Genomic DNA, 22,283 nt, shown 5'->3' with positions numbered 1-22,283 from the left:
TCTATCCACCACACCAAAAGCAAAAATTGAAGTGTTTTATCTATAATTGTACTTATAATTGTTTATATTTAACACGAGTCACTTCATGTGAGATAAGTGGTCATATAAATTTGACAAAATAGATGATTACTGTATATTAATGAGTTTTCATTATATTTTTTTCCTGTTGTAAACTACACCTTGGGAAGAAATGATTTAAAAAATCAGCTAAGAAATGAAGATTAAATTAAATAAAATGACTGATATGAAGCTTGATGAGTTCCTACTGGAACTGAAAAATCATAACCTAACCCACTCAATAAAAACTGAAATTATGATAGTGAAAGACTGGGAAGGAAAAATGAGGCAAATGGAATTTTCAAACTTCTTTTGCATTTCTAAAATTTCATAGGAACTCCCCTCCCTAAATAATCACAAATTTATATACTTACCATCAATTAATTCTTCTTTTAGTTTTGTTAATTCCTTCCTCATTTCCTCTAAAATATCCTGATAATAGAACAAGATTAAGTTTATTTTTTCCAAAGATATTCCAAACTGCCAAAAATAGTGTCTGTTCTTTGATGTAAAGTAAATTAATTAAATGTATTGAAATTAAAATTTTCAAGAGTCTAGGTGAAACATTTTCCTTACTTTTACAAAGAATTTATATGCCTACAAATTTGTATGTTCACATGTCCAAATTGAACAAATGTTGATATCTAGTTAAGACATTTTAAAAGTTTTTGATGTTTGGCGCATTGTTTCTGTAGATCTTATGATAAAATATTTTAGGAGTACATAATTCAAATTCTTGTGCATTTACTGATAATTGTAACATTTTCATTTTTTATTACAAGCAGTGCCGATTCAATACAGAAATAAAATAATTAAAAACTGGACAATAAGCCATATTAAGCTAAGAAATTTTATTCTAGCAGAAAATAACTACCTGTTTCAATCTGTCATAGTCTAGTCCTTCAGACTGTACTCCATTAGTATTTGGTTGCCCAGAAGATGCAGATTTTGGTCTAAAAACAAAAACAGTATTCAAGTTAACTGCACTCAACAAATTATAACATTTCCATACTGCTTATCATGACTGCAATTTTTCCAAAACAATTGAACAGTTTCTTAATGCATATTGGAAATTGAACATGCTAACCAGCGATTATAGGGATTGAGGTACAAAATTACTGGAGGGCTAAAGGTTAATTTACCCAGTTGCAACTAAAATAAGCTATGTAAAATTGGTTATGTCATAAAAATAGAAATAAAAATACGTCTGAAAAAATCTACAACATTTGACTCATCTTCAAGAAGGGTTTCATTCCAAAATTTCCTATGTTTCAATAGCTGGTTTTCAAGAAAATCAAGAACATTTTTTCCTTTCCATACCTTAACACAGGGGTGGGCAATCATGGCTCTTTTACAACCTGTGGACTTCAACTCCCAGAATTCCTAAAACAGCTTGGCTTGGCTGTCTCAGGAAATCTGGGAGTTGAAGTCCACAGGTTGTAAAAGAGCCACAATTGCCCACCCCTGCCTTAGCCCATCACAAGGGATATTTTCTATAATTTATAAAAAAATGTAAAAGATAAAACAGCAAAGATACTTTATTCCTTCTCTTGTCTTTATGGTTCTAAATATACAAGCTACTAATCAAATCTAACTTAAAACTCTTCTATTCCAGTTATTTGTGGGTAATATAAATGACTTTTAAAATAAGTGATAAATACCTTGAGATAATAGGTGATTTGCTTCCATTCATTGTATTTGTTCTTTCCCAAGGCTTTCTTGTTAATTCTGCAGGAAATAAAATGTCTAAATTTTAGGCTTATATGCACTGGATAACTCTGAAAGAATTACCATGCTTAAAGAGAATAGTGTTTTGTACTACTTTGAATAAATCACTGCTTGGCAGAACTAAAATGTAGGCCAAACCAAAAAACTTTGGTTGTTCCGAGCTTGAACAAAGCAAAATCCAGATGAACAAGAAGGGCAAGACTCATATGTATCTTCCCTTTTCCTCTATCAACTGCACCCATTATGGCATATCCTAATAGCAATAGCAATAGCAGTTAGACTTATATACCGCTTCATAGTGCTTTTACAGCCCTCTCTAAGCGGTTTACAGAGTCAGCATATTGCCCCCAACAGTCTGGTTCCTAATAGTCTACTGGTCCCCATTTGCCCAGTAACAACCCAATGTCCCAGAACTTTGTACTCTATCAATCTGCCTTCCACCCCATCTCACTGCAATGACTCTGGGCAGCTAAGAACAGGTAAGAATACCATAAAAAATAAAAACAAAAATATATAAAACTGATAATGACTACCAAGATAGTCAATTAAAAGCAACCATGAGATCCCAACCGACTCCTAGTCCCTATGCCTAGACACTCTTTACAGCTTTTTCGAAAACCATAAGGCTATGGCAAATCTAAACTTTGAGGGAAGGGTGTCCCCATAGGGCAAGGACAGGGTCAGAAAACTCCTGCTTTCTGAATTTGCAGGATGATATTTTCCAATGAAGGAATTTGCAAGTGTGTTTCTAATGAGATGGGTAGAAACAATTGGGAAGAGGCAGCTCTGCAAATAACCTTCCCCCATCCATTCCAAAGCTTCAAGCTTTATAGCTTGAATTACACTTGGAAGCATTCTGAGAGCCAGGGGAATGTCCCTTGTTTTTTCCCCATTCTCCTCCAACCATTTCTCTTCAAATGAAACCATCCTCCTTTATTCCATTCCTCTTCCTTTTAACCTTTTTCTGTTCCCCACATACATTTTTGCTCACGTCAAAAGCCTTGTTTTGTGCATTGATTCAATCAAGCCTTTTTATTCATTAAATGGTCCATGCAGGTTTCATGGCTTGGGGCCAGCCTATTTGAAGGACCACTTCTCCCCCATGACATTCAACTAGTCCACCAGATGGGAAGGCAGGATAAGTTGCTCTTACCATCTATTAGTGATATATATCTGGTGGGACCATGGAAAAGGGTATTCTTGCTGGTTGCCCTTTCTCTATGGAATATCATTTCCCCTGAGATATGATTGGCCCCCAACTTATTCCTTTTCTGAAAGGCCCTGATGACATGGTTTTGTTCTTGAGCCTGGGGACCAAGAATGGAGATAGAGTCAATCAAGTGTTGATTTGATTTTGTTGCTGCTGCCATTGATGGTGAGGGAGGGGTATGGGACTTTTATGTTGTGGATTTTTAATATTGTAATCCATCTGAAGTCACCTAATGTGAGTTGGGTGACCATATAGATCTGTCTAATAATAAAATAAATAAATTTTTGGTTTGGCCACCAAACCCAGTTGTTCTGTAGATTAAATGATTCATGCACTGAATGTTTGATAAATACAGAAACTTTTTAGTAAACACTTTAAATATGTAAATGCATTGAATTACAAGGAATACAGATGATGATTCTGCTTTCCTAAACCAAAAGGAGCTCTGAATATAGAGTTACGTATTTTTTTCTTAGATGAACCATATTAAAAATAAGCAAAAATCTCTCCCCAACTTCATAATTATTATTCTGCAATTTATGTCACATATTTCAATACTGTACAAGAGTATTGTACCTATGAGTCACCTATGCAAACTCATGTTACACAATTTATACAGCTTACCAGGTGTGCTTGTTGAAGGAGGCTTGGGAGCTAAAGGCTCTGGTTCTTCCTGTTCAATGGGACAAAAATGTAATATTTTATAAATCTGCTTAAATTTGTGACTCAAGGAAAAAGACTCATAATTTCAGAACCAACACAAAAATCATAATTCTAAAATCTCAAGCTCTATTAAATTTGAAATATAGAAGCCATATTTTTCAATTAATTTCAGATTAATTTCTATGATTATACCAATTTAATTGCTGAATGTCATATAGTATTTTCAACTTACACTTTTTTCTTCTTTTGTTTCTGTTTCTGATGACCCCTTCTCAGCAATTCTTCTCCTTCAAGTAAGGATGTAAGAGTATTTGGTTACTATCTGCCCTATATCTGACTCTTATTCATCTGTTCTAACATAAATACTGATAAGAAAAGTGATAAAAGAACAAGTCTTGGTGAGCGAGGTGGCACAGTGGTTAGAGTGCAGTACTGCAGCTACTTCAGCTGACTGCTAGTTCAGCAGATCAGCAGATCAAATCTCACCGGCTCAAGGTTGACTCAGCCTTCCATCCTACCGAGGTGGGTAAAATGAGGACCCAGATTGTTGGGGGCAATATGCTAATTAGTATACTGTCTTTGGTGTAAGCCACCCAGAGTCCTCGGAGAGTGGGCGGAATAATAATAATAATAATAATAATAATAATAATAATAATAATAATAATAATAACAACAACAACAACAACAACAACAACAACAACAACAACATCATGAGACTTGGTGTGATATCACTTTTAGTTCTGTGAAAATTTAGCTGGGTCCCAGTTTTGTGTAGGAGTTAAAAGGCACTAGGAGGCAGTGTGTTCTAATCCTGTGTTGTGCAAACCAGTTGGATTACTTTGGGCTAGTCATCTCAGCCTTAGGAAGAACACAATGACAACTACTTCCAAAATATCTTCTTAAAAATATTACATTATCTTCTCCAGATAGTCATCAAGAATCACAAGTTCATTCAAAGGTGGATACATTAAAAAAACACTATAGTTAAATTCTTACCTTCTTGCAAGTAGAGCACTCATTTCTTCCATTAATCCACTTCCTCCAAGTGGCAGTGGCCCATTTCCACGACTAGTATCTGTTTTGGGTGAAGCAGAATTTGTTCCTCCACTTGGAACAGGAGAATCTTCATTCTATAAGTGATATGCAGAAAAGCAATGATGACGGTACCATTATTATTAAGAACATATAGTTGACACATAACATTTCAAAATAGCCCAGAGACATTTTTTAAAAAAAAAATTAATCTGGATTTGGCTGGGGGGGAAAAAATACAGCTGCCATTATATTGTATCTGAACATTACATACTATAGTGGAGGGTTTTAGACACTTCTTGCCATTATTGTGAAAATCTGAAACTAAGATTTTAAAACTGAATTTAAATACTTGAATTTGAATCGTACTTACCCGTGATACTTTTCTGAGTTTGGCTCCAGCAAGAGCAGCAGCCAGTCCTGTTAAAGGTCGATAATCTTCATACATCATTCCCATAGAAAAGCCAGTAGCAGGGAGAGGAGGTGCAGGAGGTGGAAGAGGCACCTGAGTAGGAAGGGGAGGAGGTGGTGGTGGAGGTGCCCCTAAAGATGGAAGAGGTGGAGGAGGTGGTGGTCCAGGGGGAGGTGGGACTGCTGATGGGGACTGAACAGGGACAGATGGAAGTGGGGGAGGAGGAGGAGGGGGTGCAGGTGGTCCTTGTGTAACACCTGATGAAAAATACATACACACATACAGAAACCAAATACAGGAATTGAGATACCAAGTAACATTCAAAAGAACTAATTCTCTATTACTTCAAATGAAAAAAAACCTTTATATATCCTAATGAGATTTTCATTAGGAAACTGGTCAATGTCATTTCAGAAAAATATCCAGCCATATTAATTCATATGCTTCAACTAACTGTTTGGAAAAACAGCATTCAAAATTTCTTAAAATAATGATGAAAATAATATTTATGTCAAGTGTAACAATGGAAAACCTTTATTTTTAAACTGAATTGCAGTAATATCATAACATAATATAATTTGTGCCTTCTTTGTATGCACCTAAAAAAGTGCATTCTCCGTTCTCCCAATTCTATCACTTAAGCTTGTTTTAAATACAAAATACCAGAAAGTAATATTTCCATTTCCATTCATATTTCATGCTTTTGGTTTTTCCCCAGAAGTATTAATAAAACTTATTAATAAAACATATATTAGTGTGTTAGAACATTTCAATCTGTTGATGAAATGATTATTTTCCCCTACAGCATCAATGAAAACAAAAATATTCTATAACTGGGATATAGTTTTGCCTGGAAATATACATTATCGCACAGGTGTCAAACTCGATCACGTCACATGATGTATCGTGACTTTTTTGCCTTTGCAGACCCAGTGGGCACGGCCTGCACGTAATGCATCTGGCCTGCGGCCGCCAGTTTAACAGTTTAACTCTGTAAGAGTTTGCCTAATCTTGAATTATGTCTTATTTGGAAAAAAGAGATCCCTTATGTTTATCTCAAAAAATAACCCCCATAGTGATATTTACCCGATAGGAATATGACCTTGTATTTCAGATATTTCTCCCAAAAAATAATTAAATGGCAGAAAAATTAAGCACCTGCAAACATTTTGGACACTTCACCACTTCCTTATTTTATTAATTAGAGTTGCCAACCTCAAAGGCAAGATTTATTTTCACCAACAAATATGTATATGTGACATTTGTGTACATATATACATACGTTTGTCTGTGTGTGAATGTGTATCTGTACTTCCTCTCCAAAATAAAAAAAGAATCCATATTAATGATTATTAAATTTATCTGTAAAAAAAAGCTCCCCATTTGCAAAAATAAACTGATTCTCCATCCACACAATTCCACAAACACTCACATAAACAAAAAGAATTTATCTGAAGAAAGCTATGTTTTATAAGCATAAGACTATGCATGTTCACCCTGTGGTAAATCCCATAAAGTTTAATAGTGCTGTTTTTTCTGGGTTTTTTTCAAAATCAGGATATCAACTCATGGCAGGCAGGCTTTCCATTACAGGCACTCTATACAGTGACTAGGGTCTTCATACCTGTTCCTTCTTGAAGAGTTTCCTCTACCTCTATTACAATATTTACTGTAAATGTAAAATAACTCTCTGATTTCAATCCCATTTGGAGAAAAAAAAACCCTCATCTTCCTTTCGGGTAAATATGATAGATAGATATAAATCACAAAACTGATTTATAAAAACACATCAGTTAGATTCCTAAGAATTTTCAGCTAAATTGATTAAGTAAGAGGAGCTTAAAGTTATCAATATATACAAATGGCATGAATGAATCTGCTGTCCGTCTGTTTTACTGTCTATCTCCATTTCTAATCCACCCTATTCCCTATTGATAATGGAGTATCAATGGAAAGGCTCTCAAAAGAAACAATAAAGTAAATCTAAATATTTTAAGAAATAATATTAAAATACCAAAATATCAATTCACTGTCAAGAATTTTTCATTTAATCAAGTCTTATGTTTACTTTCAGTAAGTCCCTTTCCCACAAATAACAGTTTAGAAACTATTTGAAAAAATAAGCAAACCATTCTTCCAAAGCATTTTTCAAAAGTAAGACACTGATAAATTTAACATTTTGCTAAACTTTGGTTGGATATATGAAGATTAGGAGAGCTTTAAAAGTGTTAGTTCTTCAGGATAAATCAAGTTTGGGATGCAAATTAGTTTGAGTGCATTTTTTATTAGTTAATTAGTATTAACATCAGAAACCTTACCCTGCTGAGACGTAGGTTCAGCCGGCTGAGAGGCTGTCTGCAAGACTGGCTCAGAAGCAGAGGAGTCTCCCAGCACAGAGTTTAGAGAGTTCTCAACAAAGGCAGGGGGAGCTGCAGAGGGAGAAGGGAGAACACTAGGCTTGGATGAGGGAGCTGAGGCATTAGGGGAAGTTGGAGAAGAAGCTTGAAGTCCAGAGACTGAGAGAGGTTGAAAGGAAGATGGTGGTAGTGGTGCTGGACCTGAGGTAGGTGGTGAAGAAACTGAATAATTTGCCAATTCCGGAAGACCATTAGGTGCAGTGGGGGACATCTGAGATAACTGAACAGTAACAGGAATTGGGAGAACAGGCTTGGGGCCAGTGGCTTTGCCTGGAGGACTGCTAATCATTACAGGAGGTGAAGGAGGAAGGGGTGCAAAACTAGAAGCTGACCAAGTAGTTGACTTGGTAGTTGGAGGCAAAGAAGGAGGGGGGTTTACAGGTGAAGGTGGTTGAGAATTTTTATTTACTGGACGAGGAACCGTAGCATAATGGGGAAGAACAGGGTGGAAGGCAGAGCCCAAAGATGTAGCAAAACGTGATGCAGAGTGCCTTAGTGGTGGTGTAGGGGGGGAGGAAACTGACTGTGCAGAAGTCACTATAGCATAGTCCGGAGTAGAGTCTGACATTGCTTTAGCATATGAAGGAGGTGGTGCTGAAGGAGGCTGGCAACTGGCATATTCAGGAAGTGAAGGATTATACAGGGAGTTGTCAAAAGATGGAGCTGGACAGAAGATAGCATCAGCAAAGGCAGGATAAAAGAGGAGAGAAAGAGAGAGAAAAAGGGAGCTAATGAAGCAACAAAACCAGCATTCAAACGATATTTACAATGCAGACTACAGTTAGTACCAGAGGATTAGGCACAAGTAAATTACTGTTAGGAGAGTTTATACAGTATCCATTTTTTAATTCATTTTTGCCATTCATATTTACATCAATATCTAAAATTACAACTTTGCTCTATAAAAGAAGCTGCCCTACAGAATATGCTTTCAAACTGTAATAAAAATTAACTGGTTGGAATTACTTGTAGTGATTTCCTTTTATTTATTTATTTATATTTATTTATTTATTTACATAGCTGCCTTATTCAGCACGACTTGGGATGATGCACATCAATAATAATGAATCAATAAAAACCATATAATAAAATTAAATATTAAAAACATAAAAAACAACATACAAACACATAAATGCCAGGAAAAAAAATGATCCTATGGAAAATATCAGTCCTGGACACTAAGTTGGGTGGAGTGACCATGGAGGCACTGCAATGGTGAGAAGTGTGAAGACTGATTGTAAATGGTACTCATTCAGTACCATTCCAACTTTGAAGGGTTGCTGAATGAGGGGTCAGTAAACAACGGCACATTTCCTGGATCCAGACATATGAGTTTGACTCAGCATAAAGTATAATGATGTTCCCCAAGAAGGGAAATTTGGAGACAGGCCAGAAATTACCCAGCATGGTCAGATTTCAAGACTAGCTTCTTGAGGAGAGGGTAAACTACTGCTTTTTAAACATAGGGTAGGACCTCTCCTTCTATCTCAAAAAAGTATTCACCACCACTTGGATACAGTCACATTCTAACTCCCAGGAGTCTTAACTAACCAGAAATGACATGGATTTAAAATACAAGTGAATGCACTCACAGCTCCAAATACCCCATCCATTTTTTCAAGCCTAACAGGATTAAATTCTTCCCAGTTAACCATGTCAGATCATGTCTCAGCCAACTGCATAGTACATGCACGATCAGAATCCAAATCCATGCAGTACTAAGCAACTTTATTTGAAAAATTCCATGAGAAATCCTGCCTGGTTGTCAACCCTCCCAGGTAAACCTAACAGAAAAAAACAATTAGATGAACTAATTATACTTTATTGTAAGACTACATTAACAGAATCTTTTAAATCTGTTGCCACTTTTAACTACCTAAGAGTGGGCCCTTCCTAAATTTCACTCTCTGAATATTAAACCAGTGCTCCTGCCTCTCTTGTCTGATTGTCTCTTTGCCTCATTCCCCAAGGCCATCCATCACACTGGTACACTGGTCATCAGCATGGAATCAAGTCACTTTAAATAGGGCTGTTGGATGGCAACCTGTGGGTGCAGATTAAGATAAGAGTAGCAAAATATCTCCGTTTTGCTGCTCACTGTTTTGTACCAGAGTGTAGTACTTAACAAAGACTCTTACCTATGTATGTTCAGAATATTTATTTTTTCTTCTAGCATTGTAGTAGAAGTCTACTCTTCCATTTTATTTCATGGAATGCTTCTGAAAATCAGCTGGCTAAGGCACACTCATTCTAAGTAGTGACTAAGGCCATAGTTAAATAATATATCAGATCCTCAGGAATATTGCCTTGTGTCCTCTGAAACATAACTAGGTCCATCAGATATCCAAACTGAACCAGATGTATAAATCCCACCTCCTTATGGGGAAAGTAGATAACAAAAATTCCAAAGCAATCAAAGAGTCATTTGTTCATAACAAGAGACAAACAGAACACTTCCTAACTTCAGATCATGTCGCCATTGACTTGACATTAAAACAGATCCAGAATGTATCAGTCATCAATGAACTGAACAGCATATGGTTGCTATGGTGGTCATGAAGTCTTGAGCCACTCTGGCGCCAAAGGATCGCAGAATAAAGTTCCCTAGAACCATAGGCCTGCCACATTCTACCATCAGCCAAACAACTGAATTGAGCAGTTCAGACAAGTATATTGCAGAAATTGCAGACATTACATCTATTTCCTAACGTCACAAATAAGATCTTTGGATAACTCTAAATAGTTATATAGGGGACAGTGCCTCTGAAAGCAATACAATTCTCCTTGACAGCAGCCATTCTTTCATCCTTGCCTTTGAACTAAAGCTGATACTTGCATCCTAGGGAGACATGTTTATAAAGCAGGATGACTTCTTTCTATGATCCTCAAGTTTCTGTAATTCAAACCAGATTGGCCCTCTCCTTCAAAATAAGATATTGAATGAGAGCCTTATTATTAGTCAATCTGATTTTAAGCAGCAGTAGACTGAGACCAGGACCAAGAAGCTAATGATCAGGTCTTGGGGTTCATAACATGGAGCTAGAAGACAGAAATGGTACATGACACCAAGGGTGCTTTCTCCATGAACAGCCCACTGCCTGTCTCCTGTCATATTTCAACAATTATCCTAGGTCATACCTTAATAGTTTTCGGGGTTAGTTCTGAGGGTTAGTGTTCTTAATGGTTTTTACAGAAGAGGAGGGTGTAATTTCACTATAGGAATAATATAATCTTGTCTACCAGGGCTTTGATTTAGTTTAAAAATGGAACATACAGGAGCAGCTGTACCTTTTTGCAGCCACAGCTATTTTCAAAACTTTCAGGACTGCACAATTGCAGTAAAAACCCACAATGGCAGTAGCCATATGAACCTGGAAAAATATTATTCTGTTTACATTTATCTCAGAAAGATTATGGGTCTATGTTCCAAAACAACTCTTCTGAATCAAAGTAATGCAACTGTAGTGCAATAGTGCTAGAATATTTGTGAGCCTTTTTGAATTTTCCATATTTCTGCATAAATTCGAGCTAAATACGACCATTTCTCTATATTTTAAGTGTGGAGAAACAGACATGTTTGATTCACATTTAGCTCACATTTTGAGATAGAGAGAATTCAATTGAACAAATGAGTCAAAAACATTATACCTGTTCACTGATTTATTAAGGAAAATGGCCCAAAGCTATACATTTGTATGTGGTAAAAGTATGTGAACCTCTAGATTATCAGTTCATTTGAAGGAAAAATTAGAGTCAGATTATTTATTCAATTGGATAATAATCAGACTGAACAATGGTGTGCATGGCAGGGTTACAAGGAGAAAGCCACTATTCTCCAAAAAGAACATTGCTGCCATCTACACTTTGCAAAACACTACATGGGTAAGTCAGAAGGCTTCTGGAAGAATGTTCTGTGGATGAATGAGACCAAAATAGAACTTTTGGGCTTCAATGAAAAAGTAAACACAGCATTCCAGTCCTGGAATCTTATCCCATCTGTGAAACATGGTGTGGTAGTATCATGATTTGGGACTGCTTTATTGCCTCTGAAGCAGGATAGCTTGCCATCATCAATGGAACTATGAATTCTGAATTGTACCAGCAAATTCTAGAGGAAAATGACAGGGTATCGGTCTGTAAATTGAAATTCAAGGGAAAGTAGGTCATGTAGCAAGACAACATATTAAAGTTAATGGTTTAGAATGCCAAGTCAAAGTCCTGACCTTAATCCTATAGAAATATTATGGGAGGAGCTAAAGCAGGCACTTCATACAATGAAACCCACCATATCCTCCCTGAGTTGAAGCTGTTCTGTAAGTAGAAATAGGCTAAAATTCCTCCAAGTAAATGAGCAGGGCTAATCAACAAGTATCAGAAACATTTAGTTGCATTTATTTATTGCTGCCCGAGGGTGGCATACCAGTTCCTGAAAGCAAAGCCTCACATCCTTTTGCCACACACAAATATTTAGCTTTGGATAATTTTCCTCAATAAATCAATGAACAAGTATAATATTTTTGACTGATTTGTTTAACTGGGTTCTCTTTATCTAGTTTTAGCAGTTGTGTGAAAAACAGATTATGCTTTATGCAAAAACATTGAAAATTCAAAAAAGTTCACAAACTTTTAAGCATCACCATACCTATTCAGAAGTAAATCCCACTGAGTCCAATGGAACTTTCTTTCAGATATCTACAAAAAATAAAGGCTCCTTTAAGATAATGTCACTTCCTAGTAAATATATAAACATGTTCATCTGATTTGCTTGGTAACAACACAAGTGATTTACAATTGTCTTTCTTCAAGACGACGACGACTTCCCAATCTGGCCTAAAGTTCTGTTCTTCCCGATGGTCTATCATCAGCTGCTAACAAGCTTTTAGCCTCCTTATTTTTTTAAAATCAGACAAGGTTGGTTAAGGGCTGCTCACTACTATAGACCTAAATTGTTCTAAAATCTCAGATTTCCTTTAAAGAACGTAGATATCACATTTCAAATAAATAATCTACGACAGCATAAAAAATGAAAGCATTCTTTCTTCCTGAAATGAGTAGCTAAACCTACTGAGACAGGAAATACAATAGGGCAAAGGAACTGCTGTAAATTCAACATGTAAAATAGCTGTATGTCTGCTTGTCAGGGTTAAAAAGACTTTTTAGATTAAAAGGCAGGATGTATTTTTTTAAGCTGAAATAACTTATTGTTTTATGCAATTGATATTCCTGAATAATGAGTAATAAGTGTGGGAAGGGAAGCTAGAAAAAATATTGTAAGCTAATAATAGCCATTTACAAAGTTGCACAAATTAATCATGTTTTACTACAAAAAAGGTTCTGCAAAGCTATAAGGCAATAGTACTACATGTTTAGATTCATGGTCTATAGTATGATGAGAATGAACTTGATATCACTTACTCTCCAGGTTTACAATCATGTGAAAAAATAAATATATCCCATTGAATGTTTCAACATATTTTAATATAGATATTTGATCATTTCGACACTATTGATAAAGGAGATAGAAGATAACAAATGTTATCCACCAATTACACTTTGTATAATTTACACCACTGCATAATTTAAACAAACATGTAGACAATTTTTTTGTGTGAAAAAAGTAAATACTCCCCCACAAACATTTATCCCTAGCTCACAGAGCTAAACTTAGAATCAGGTGCACCAGGATCAGGTACAAATTATTAGAAAATCATTAGAGAGGATCTAGTGGCTAAGACACTGAGCTTGTTGATCAAAAGGTCGGCAGTTCAGCGGTTCAAATCCCTAGTGCCGCATAACGGGGTGAGCTCCCGTTACTTGTCCCAGCTTCTGCCAACCTAGCAGTTTGAAAGCAAGTAAAAAATGCAAGTAGAAAAATAGGGACCACCTTTGGTGGGAAGGTAACAGCATTCCGTGCACCTTTGGCATTTAGTCATCCTGGCCACATGACCATGGAGATGTCTTCTGACAGCGCTGGCTCTTCGGCTTTGAAACGGAGATGAGCACCGCCCCCTAGAGTCGGGAATGACTAGGACATATGTGAAAGGGGAACCTTTACCTTTAGACAAACATGGAATCATAACGCTGGAAGGGAACTTGGAGATTTTCTAGTCCAATATATCTTATACCATCCTCGTCAAAAGGTTGCCAGTCTATCTTTGAAAACATGCAGTGATGGAGCACCTACAGTTTCAGGAGGCAAACTAATCCACTGATTGTTATGTCAGAAAATTTCTTTTTACTTCTAGGTTGGATCTCTCTTTAACAAGTTTCCACCCATTATTTGTTGTCTGCTATTTGGTGCTTTGGAGAATAAGTCAATCCCTTTTTCTCTGTGACAGCCTCTCAAGTTATATTTCCCCAAGTCCTTCTCTTCAATGGGTTAGACATACAGTACTTAGCTCCCTCAACTCTCGTATGAGTTAGCCTCCAGACCCTTTATCATCTCGTTGCTCTTTTCTGCACACTTTCTATGGTCTCCGCATTTATTTATTGTTTTTTGCATCATGGTGGCCAGAACTCTATGCAATATTCCGATTGTGGCCTCACAACTACAGTATAAAGTGATATTATTACTTTTCGTGATCTTGATATTATCCCTCTATTGATGCAGCCCAGGACTGAATTGGCTTTTTTAGCAGCTGTGGGACTTTGCTGGCTCATATTAGATCTAGACTCCTACATCTCTCTCACAGTTACTTCTGTTGAGTCAGATGCACCTATTTTGTACCTATGCATTTGGTATTTTTCCTGCCTAAGTGCACAAACTTACTTTTCTCACCACAGAATTGTATCTTGTTGGACAGGGCTCAATGCTCAAATCTGTCAAGCTCCTTTTGAATCCTGAATTCATTTTTCAAAGTGTTAGCAATTCTATCCAGCTTGGTGTCATATGCAAATTTGATGAATTCCCCTTTTATCCCTTCGTCTATATAATTTATGAAAATGTTGAAGAGTACTGGGCCAAGACAGAATCTTGAGATAACCCACTGCATGTTTCCATCCATGTAGATGTAGTTCCATTAAGTATTATATGCTGGAGAAACCTGTCTTATTTAAATCTCAGATGTATAGTTTATTTGCCCTTTGTTGCAGAAGTGCATGATATCACCATACTTAGATTGAAAGAGCTCACAATTTCATCATGTGACCTATGAATCTCAAAACAACTTATTTGTGAAAGTACATGAGTCTACCATTACTTACTTTACTTTACTTTATTCAAATTTCTATACCGCCCTTCTCCTTTCGGACTCAGGGCGGTGAACAGCCAAGATAAAAACATCTATACAAAACATCACAGTTAAAAAATAAAGTTAAAATAATTTATAAATTTGGCCCATAATTTAAAACTTGTCAATTTAAAATCAATATTAAAATTTTAAAACTAACCCTAAAATCAAGACAGACCGGCTAACTGGAAAAAATAAGTTTTTAGGGCCCGACGAAAAATCCGAAGGTCGGAGATCACTCGTATCTCTGGGGGTAGATTGTTCCATAGGGTAGGTACCACCACAGAGAAGGCTCTCCTCCTGGGGGTCGTCAGCCGGCATTGTCTGGCCGACGGCACCCTGAGGAGGCCCTCTCTGTGGGAGCGAACCGGCCGGTGGGAGGCTATTGGTGGCAGAAGGCGGTCCCGTAAATACCCTGGCCCTAAGCCATGGAGCGCTTTAAAGGTGATCACCAACACCTTGAAGCGCACCCGGAAGTCCACCGTAAGCCAATGCAGCTCGCGCAGGAGAGGAGTCACATGGGAGCGCCCCGTCGCTCCCATAATCCCCCGCGCAGCCGCATTCTGCACCAGTTGGAGCCTCCGGGTGTACCCCAAGGGGAGCCCCATGTAGAGAGCGTTACAATAGTCCAGACGAGAAGTGACGAGTGCTTGAGTGACCGTGCGTAGGGAGTCCCGGTCCAGAAAGGGGCGCAACTGGCGTATCAGGCGAACCTGACAAAAAGCCCCCCTGGCGACGGCTGTCATATGCCCTTCTAAAGACAGCCGCGCATCCAGGAGGACACCCAAGTTGCGGGCCCTCTCCGTGGGGGCCAATGATTCGCCCCCAATAACCAGCGATGGCGTCAGCTGGCTATACCGGGACGCCGGCAGCCACAGCCACTCGGTCTTGGAAGGGTTGAGTCGAAGCCTGTTTCTCCCCATCCAGACCCGCACGGCCTCCAGGCACTGGGACATCACTTCCAAGGCATCATTGGGATGGTCTGGGGTGGAAATGTACAGCTGAGTATCATCAGCGTACTGATGGAACTCCACCCCAAAACCACGGATGATCTCACCCAGCGGCTTCACATAAATGTTGAACAGGAGGGGCGAGAGGACCGACCCCTGCGGCACCCCACAAACAAGGCGCCTTGGGGTCGACCGCTGCCCCCGTCAACACGGATTGCGACCGGTCGGAGAGATAGGAGGAGAACCACCGCAAAACGGTGCCCCCCACTCCCAGTCCCTCCAGCCGGCGCAACATGATACCATGGTCGATGGTATCAAAAGCCGCTGAGAGGTCTAATAGGACCAGGATAGAGGAAGAACCCCTATCCCGGGCTCTCCAGAGATCATCCACCAACGCGACCAATGCCGTTTCCGTGCTGTACCCAGGTCTGAAGCCGGACTGGAGCGGATCCAGATAGACAGCTTCATCCAGGTACCGGGGAAGCTGTCGCGCCACCACACTCTCAACAACCTTCGCAATAAAGCGAAGGTTGGAGACTGGACGATAGTTAGCCAAAACAGCCGGGTCCAGGGATGGCTTCTTGAGGAGAGGCCTCACCACCGCCTCTTTCAAGGCGGCCGGCAGGACACCCTCGCTCAAAGAAGCGTTAATAATCCCCTGGAGCCAGCCTCGTGTAACCTCCCGGGAAGCCAGCACCAACCAGGAGGGACACGGGTCCAATAAACATGTGGTTGCGTTCAGCCGCCCCAAGATCCTGTCCACGTCCTCGGGAGCCACAGGATCGAACTCCTCCCAGATAACACTCTCAAGGCCTGCCTCAGTCGTCTCCTCTGAACTAACCCAGTCGGCGGCCAAGTCTTCCCGAATCTGAGTTATTTTATCATCCAGACACTGTACAAAATCCTCAGCTCGGCCCTGCCATCTCTACAAGAGAGGTGTGCCAGGAGGAAACTTTGCCATCTAGAAAGCATATCAAGGCAAGACTAAAGTTTGCTCATGAATTTGTAGGCAAAGACCATGGAACAATGAGCTGTGATAGATGAGGCAAAGATAAGCCACCCTACCAAAAGACATATTTAGCAAAACCCAAATACAGCATTTCACCAGAAGAACCTTACCAACCTGTAAAGCATAGTGGTGTAAATGTTATTATTTGAGTCTGCTTTACTGTTTCAGAACCTGAGCAGCTCTTCATCATGGAATCCACTATGAATCCTTCATTATATCACAGGGTGCCTGAGGATGTGAGAGCAATTGAAAGTGGATCTTGCAAGATAATAATGGCCCTAAATATTCTAATAAATCCACCAAGGAATGGCAGGGAAAAAAGACAAAGAAATAGAGGGTTCTCCCATTAAGATGCTATGGTGTGCATGCAAGAAACATCTCACAGTTGAAAAAAAATTGTGCATGGAAGAGTGGGGAAAAATTTCTCCCAGTCAATGTCAGAGATTGGTAGTTGTAAGAAATGCCCACTTGAAGTTTTTTTTCCTGCCACAGAAGCAATACCAGTTGTTAGAATCAAGAGTTTACAGTACTTACTTTTCCCACAGAATTAAATGATGTACCTGTCAATTTTTGTTGAATAAATGATTGCTAAGTCAATTTTTCAGGTTTTTTGTTCAATTATATCACCCTTATCTTCATGTACTGTTTGAATGAAAATAACATATTGATATATTCACATATGTTAAAAAAGAAAAAAAATTAGATGGGGTATACTTAGTTCTTCACATGACTGTATATTCAGAGATATTCATGGTAACAGCGAAAAACTATGGTTCTGTTTAAGATTTATGGTAGTTTAACTGTCAAAATAAGTAAACAGTTATCCAAACATTGTGTTTTATTTTAGCTGTGGCTTTTAATTAGTTTTCACAAACTGTATTTGAAAATAACTATAGTATGGCCAAGTTAAGACTAGATAACAGCAATAGCTAGCTCCTAGAACCGTGATGGTAAACCTATGGCATGCGTGCCAGAGGTGGCACGCAGAGCCTTCTCTGTGGACACACCCGCCGTTGCCAGCTGCTCTTCTGGGTTCCGTCGCACACATATGTGCCGGCCAGCTTGTCCGGCACGCATGCGCAATGGCCAGCTGCTCTCTACTGGGTTCTGGTGCGCATCTGGTCTTCGTGCAAAGACCAGATGGCTGGCATGCATGTGCGTGCCAGAATCTGAAAGAGAGCAGCTGGCCGGTGTGCATGCGGGCTAGGCTAGCTGGCTAGCACGTATGCGTGTGATGGAACCCAGAAGAGCAGCTGGCTGCTGCATGCATGCGCACCAGCCAGCTGCTCTCTTCCAGGTTCCAGTGCTCCGGCATGCGTGCGCACACACACGCGTGCTCCAGTTTGGCACTCAGTGCCGAAAAGGTTAACCATCACTATCCTAGAAGCTATTTTTATCATTCTAAAATATGCATTAAATTTTGTACCACATAAATCCCTGAGCCATTCAACTTCAAAGGAAAATTCACACACATGCTTCTGTTGAAAACTGAAAATAGTTTTACACTGCAGATTTCTACAATAATTTTCTGAAACAGAAAGTTTTGAAAAAATGCAATCTGCATAGTTCAATTTTCTGTTCACATAAAACATGTAATAATCAACTATGTACTGACAATACAGCTTAAATCCATGTCCTACTTAACTTAAAATATCATCTATATAGCTGCCAAAAGATTTAAGAAAAAATCTTCATGTGATCAGCCTAATAATATTATTAAACTCTCATGCTACTCATGCAATTACAGACAACTAGCTGTTAAAAGTTATCTTTTGTTATCAAATTAGTGAATAAAACAGCCAGAGAATATAGCTACTAAATACATAGTACGTATAATTTCAGCTTAGTTTATAATTCATATTGCCTCATACATGCTATGTTTCCCCTGTACGTCCAGTTGATTTGAAAATAACTTCAATCGTATGTTTCTCCTCTAGGCCCTAAAACCACATTGCCCAGACTCAACGCTGAAAATGGCTACCTTGTTATTTGGCATGACAGAGGAGGCTACAACTAAGAAAAAAGGAATAGAAAAGCATAAACAAAGAGACAAGAACAAGAAGGCAGTAACAGAAATAAAGCACTTGAAATGAAACAAAGCAAGAGATCTTAAATTCCGGCAGTAGGATTAGTGCTAGTAACAGGACTACTGAATAGCAAAAACAAGGACTTATAGACACTTTTGAAGGACAAGGTACAGATATTTTGGAACAAAATGGATATTTACATTCTAGTCTCACTGTATCAGCACAGTAACAATAATGTTGTCCAAGTGTTATGTTTTCTTTTTTTCATAAGATTTTTCTAATTGCATGCCTCTGATTGTTTAATATGTACAGAATGAAGCCAGAAAATTTGTGTTCATATTAATGAGCATTTTTTTTTTGCAAAATTTACTATTCATAAAAAATAAAATTTGGAAAACACTGAAATCTGACATAATGCAAATACTTATAATTTTAATTCCCCAAGCAAAATAACAGCTCATTTTCATTAATTATCCTAATTCATTCTAAAGCACAGAGTCTATAGTTTTTCTGCAGAAAAGGTAAGACTAGCTTATTAAGTGAAAAGACTACTTGCTTACTAATTAATATTAAATAAGCATTTTTTGAGATATTACAATCCCTCCAGATACTTTACATTAAAACTCAATATGAATATAGTCACACTGGCACATTTTATATTTCAAAAGCAGAATAAATTCAATCTGGATATAACTGCTTTTGTTAATTAGGTAACTTACAAGTAACTGGGAAATAATTTTAATCTTTGTCAATCAGAAAATCTGTATTTTAAAAATTTTGAAATTCTTACCAGCACTTGACAGTTTCCTCTCTCGTTCCCATTCCAGCTGCTCTCTTTCTAGTTGGTCTTGCCGCTCTCTTTCCTGTTTTTCCCATTCCAATCTCTCCCGCTCTTGTCTTTCCCGTTCTTGCCTCTCTCTCTCTAGGCGCTCTTGCCATTCTCGTTCTCGTCTTTCTCTCTCCTGACGTTCCCTCTCCAGTTGCTCCTGTTCTAATCGTTCTCGTTCCAGTCTTTCCTTTTCTAGCTTTTCTCGTTCTAGCCTCTCTCGCTCTAGTCTGTCTCGTTCCAGCCTTTCACGTTCCATTCTGTCCCGTTCCAGCCTCTCTCTTTCCAACTCTTTTTGTCGTTGTTGTTCCTGCAATTGCCTAAAATAAAGAAAATAAGAAGAGTTAAATGAAGTATTTAAATCAGAATAAAAGAAACTTAATCATTACTTTTTAAATACACAGGATGTTATGATAAAAGATTTGGTCTTATATACCACAGTATTACTTAATTTACTGTTTAGCTTGTTTTTTGATCCAGAATTTATTAGTTAATGTAAATAGTATTCTGTTGCTATTTCCATAATATCTATGGACAGATGTTTGTCCGCACAATTCTGTTGAAATTTTCACTAATCATATCTGCAATACTCAAAACTGCTCAGTAGGATAATGGATCTTCAGCAAGTAGAACAAAAGTTCAATTTAAACAGACCTGTTTTAAGGCTGGAGTACTATGAACAACTTCCATCTTGGAGGATTTATTTATAAAAACCCTCTGGACACCCACAGAATAGCATAGTCCAAATGGCAGAATGGAATATGCTTAATTCCTAATTCCGTATGCTCGTCATAAAATATTTAAACACATATTTTAAAAGGACATTTTTTTCCGTGTTTCAATTTTTTTTATTAGCTTATCAGAATATAAAACACAAAAAAAAATGAAAATAATGAGAAACTAGAGGAAGAAAAAGGGAAAAGGGGAGTGTGTAGGGTTAGGGTTGGGGGGAGAAAAAAAAAGGTGTGCACATCCAACTCTTTTTAGCATAGTGATAATAACATTACAGCCTCAACTTCAAAAGCCCCAAGTCTCAAAAATGGCGAAGATCTCCCAAAAATGGAAACATGTGGCTAAAAAGAGTCTCTTTTATCTTAATAAAGATAATAATCTCATAAAACAATTAAGAAATGAAAGACACAATTTATTGTCCGTTTGATAAATGGGTGCTTTTTTAACAGTGAAGTAATTGCAGCTCCGCCCACAGCTGAATGGTTCACTGGCTGCTCTGAAGCACAGCTGCTGAGGCTTCCTGCAGACCACTTCTATATGGAGAATCTTGTGAGGTGATTCTAGGACTCTCCTTAACCCCAGGAAAAAATATATAAATAAAAGCAACATGGTTCCCTTGTTATTAGTTGAAGAAGCTTCAATACAGAGGGAAGTCCCTCGTGACTGGACAGTCAGCCATGTTCATTGGAAGTCACAAAAGAACATTCTTAACAGAACAGCAGAACAAAAAAATAACCAAGTACAGCTTTAAGGAAAAAGGAGCTGAAGCATATTGTATTTTACAAATTTAATAGTTAAGCCAAAACATGAGAAATGCAAAATTCTAAATTATGCCACAGTCCAAGTGATCTTGTACTGTACTGTGTGTTTTTTTCATTGTTTGGGGTTTTTATTTTTATTTTTAAAAATTGTAAATACTTTGTAGCTATCCAGGAAGACAGTTGCTTTGAAGTATACTAGACAATAATAAATGATATCAATGATAATGACTTGCCTTCAAGAGTTCTAAATAACATAAAGAATCCAGTCAAAAGTATGTCATGGTCAGATCACAGGGAAAATAATGTTTCTCTCTCTCTTTTTGTTTCTTCAAATAAAAAAGCAAATGTGAAAATTATCTGGCTTTCATTTAAATTGTTTATACATTGTAAGACAATAATTTAAGCTTCTTGGAGTGAAAAAAATAAATAACTACATCATGTAAAGTTAGAAAAAGATGTAAACAAAGCTTTGAATGTTAATGCTATACATCATACTTTGGAACCAAATACTTGTTCTGACCTGGGCTTCCTGATATAGTAAAAAGCACACAATTAGTCCCAAAACCCCTTTTTTAAATTTTAACAGCTGTGAATTCCTTTCATTCACAGCACAAGCTGAATCACCAAGCGTTTATAAATAGTCCAATAGAAGTCTGCCACAGTCCTTCGGATAAGGCTGGTAAACACCCACCTTTATCTTCTTTGACATGCTGCCAAAGACCTAATTGGCAATTATCTTGGCAAGGCCACATGGAAACACAGAATCAAAAACAGAGCTTCAAAGTAAACCGACACCATCCACAATGTTACTTCCTGCAAAGGTCCATGTGCCTTTGCTCTTCCTTTATGTCTTATGGGAGGGGCCAATCATCTCCAAGCCTTACTCCAGAGTCGTCCCTTTTGTTTTAATTGTTCTTGCCTTCTGGCAGCTCTGCACATGCGCACATTAGGAACAGGCTCCCCCTGTTCCTCTGCCTCTCTGATGTTCAACTCTGGAGGCTCCAGAGTCTGTACATAACTCCCAGATGGCCCTGGCCCCATCTCTGCGTCTGATGCAGAGCCCTCGTCCGAGCCTTCCCCAGACTCCAGGACTGGCCCATGTTCCTCCCCAGCCTCCTCTCTGTCCGACTCTGCTGCCAGCTCCACAGGCTGCTGGCGGACCACAACAATACTTTTAGATCTGGTAACTTGTGCTATATGTGTTCAAGTACTGAATATTCCTTAAAGCAA

General features: G+C 38.2%; 1 protein-coding gene across 2 annotated transcripts in view; it reads right to left on the bottom strand.

Annotated features, from left to right (window-relative positions):
- The window catches only part of ENAH (ENAH actin regulator), a 95,532-nt gene that overhangs the window by 3,828 nt on the left and 69,421 nt on the right, over positions 1–22,283 (bottom strand). For both annotated transcript variants that reach the window (XM_034427922.3, XM_034427920.3), the window contains exons 5-13: positions 19,525–19,880; positions 7,421–8,182; positions 5,064–5,359; positions 4,655–4,788; positions 3,891–3,945; positions 3,620–3,668; positions 1,719–1,785; positions 932–1,010; positions 432–489 (exon numbers count right to left, since the gene is read on the bottom strand). In XM_034427922.3, the coding sequence (XP_034283813.1) occupies positions 432–489; positions 932–1,010; positions 1,719–1,785; positions 3,620–3,668; positions 3,891–3,945; positions 4,655–4,788; positions 5,064–5,359; positions 7,421–8,182; positions 19,525–19,880 (1,856 nt within the window). The remainder of the gene's footprint in view (positions 1–431; positions 490–931; positions 1,011–1,718; positions 1,786–3,619; positions 3,669–3,890; positions 3,946–4,654; positions 4,789–5,063; positions 5,360–7,420; positions 8,183–19,524; positions 19,881–22,283) is intronic.

The sequence above is a fragment of the Pantherophis guttatus genome, chromosome 1 (assembly GCF_059756535.1).
Source record: "Pantherophis guttatus breed Tessera chromosome 1, ASM5975653v1, whole genome shotgun sequence".
NCBI classification, from domain to species: Eukaryota; Metazoa; Chordata; class Lepidosauria; order Squamata; family Colubridae; genus Pantherophis; species Pantherophis guttatus.
Note: the sequence above shows the minus strand (reverse complement) of the source record. Positions and strands in the feature narration are given on the sequence as shown.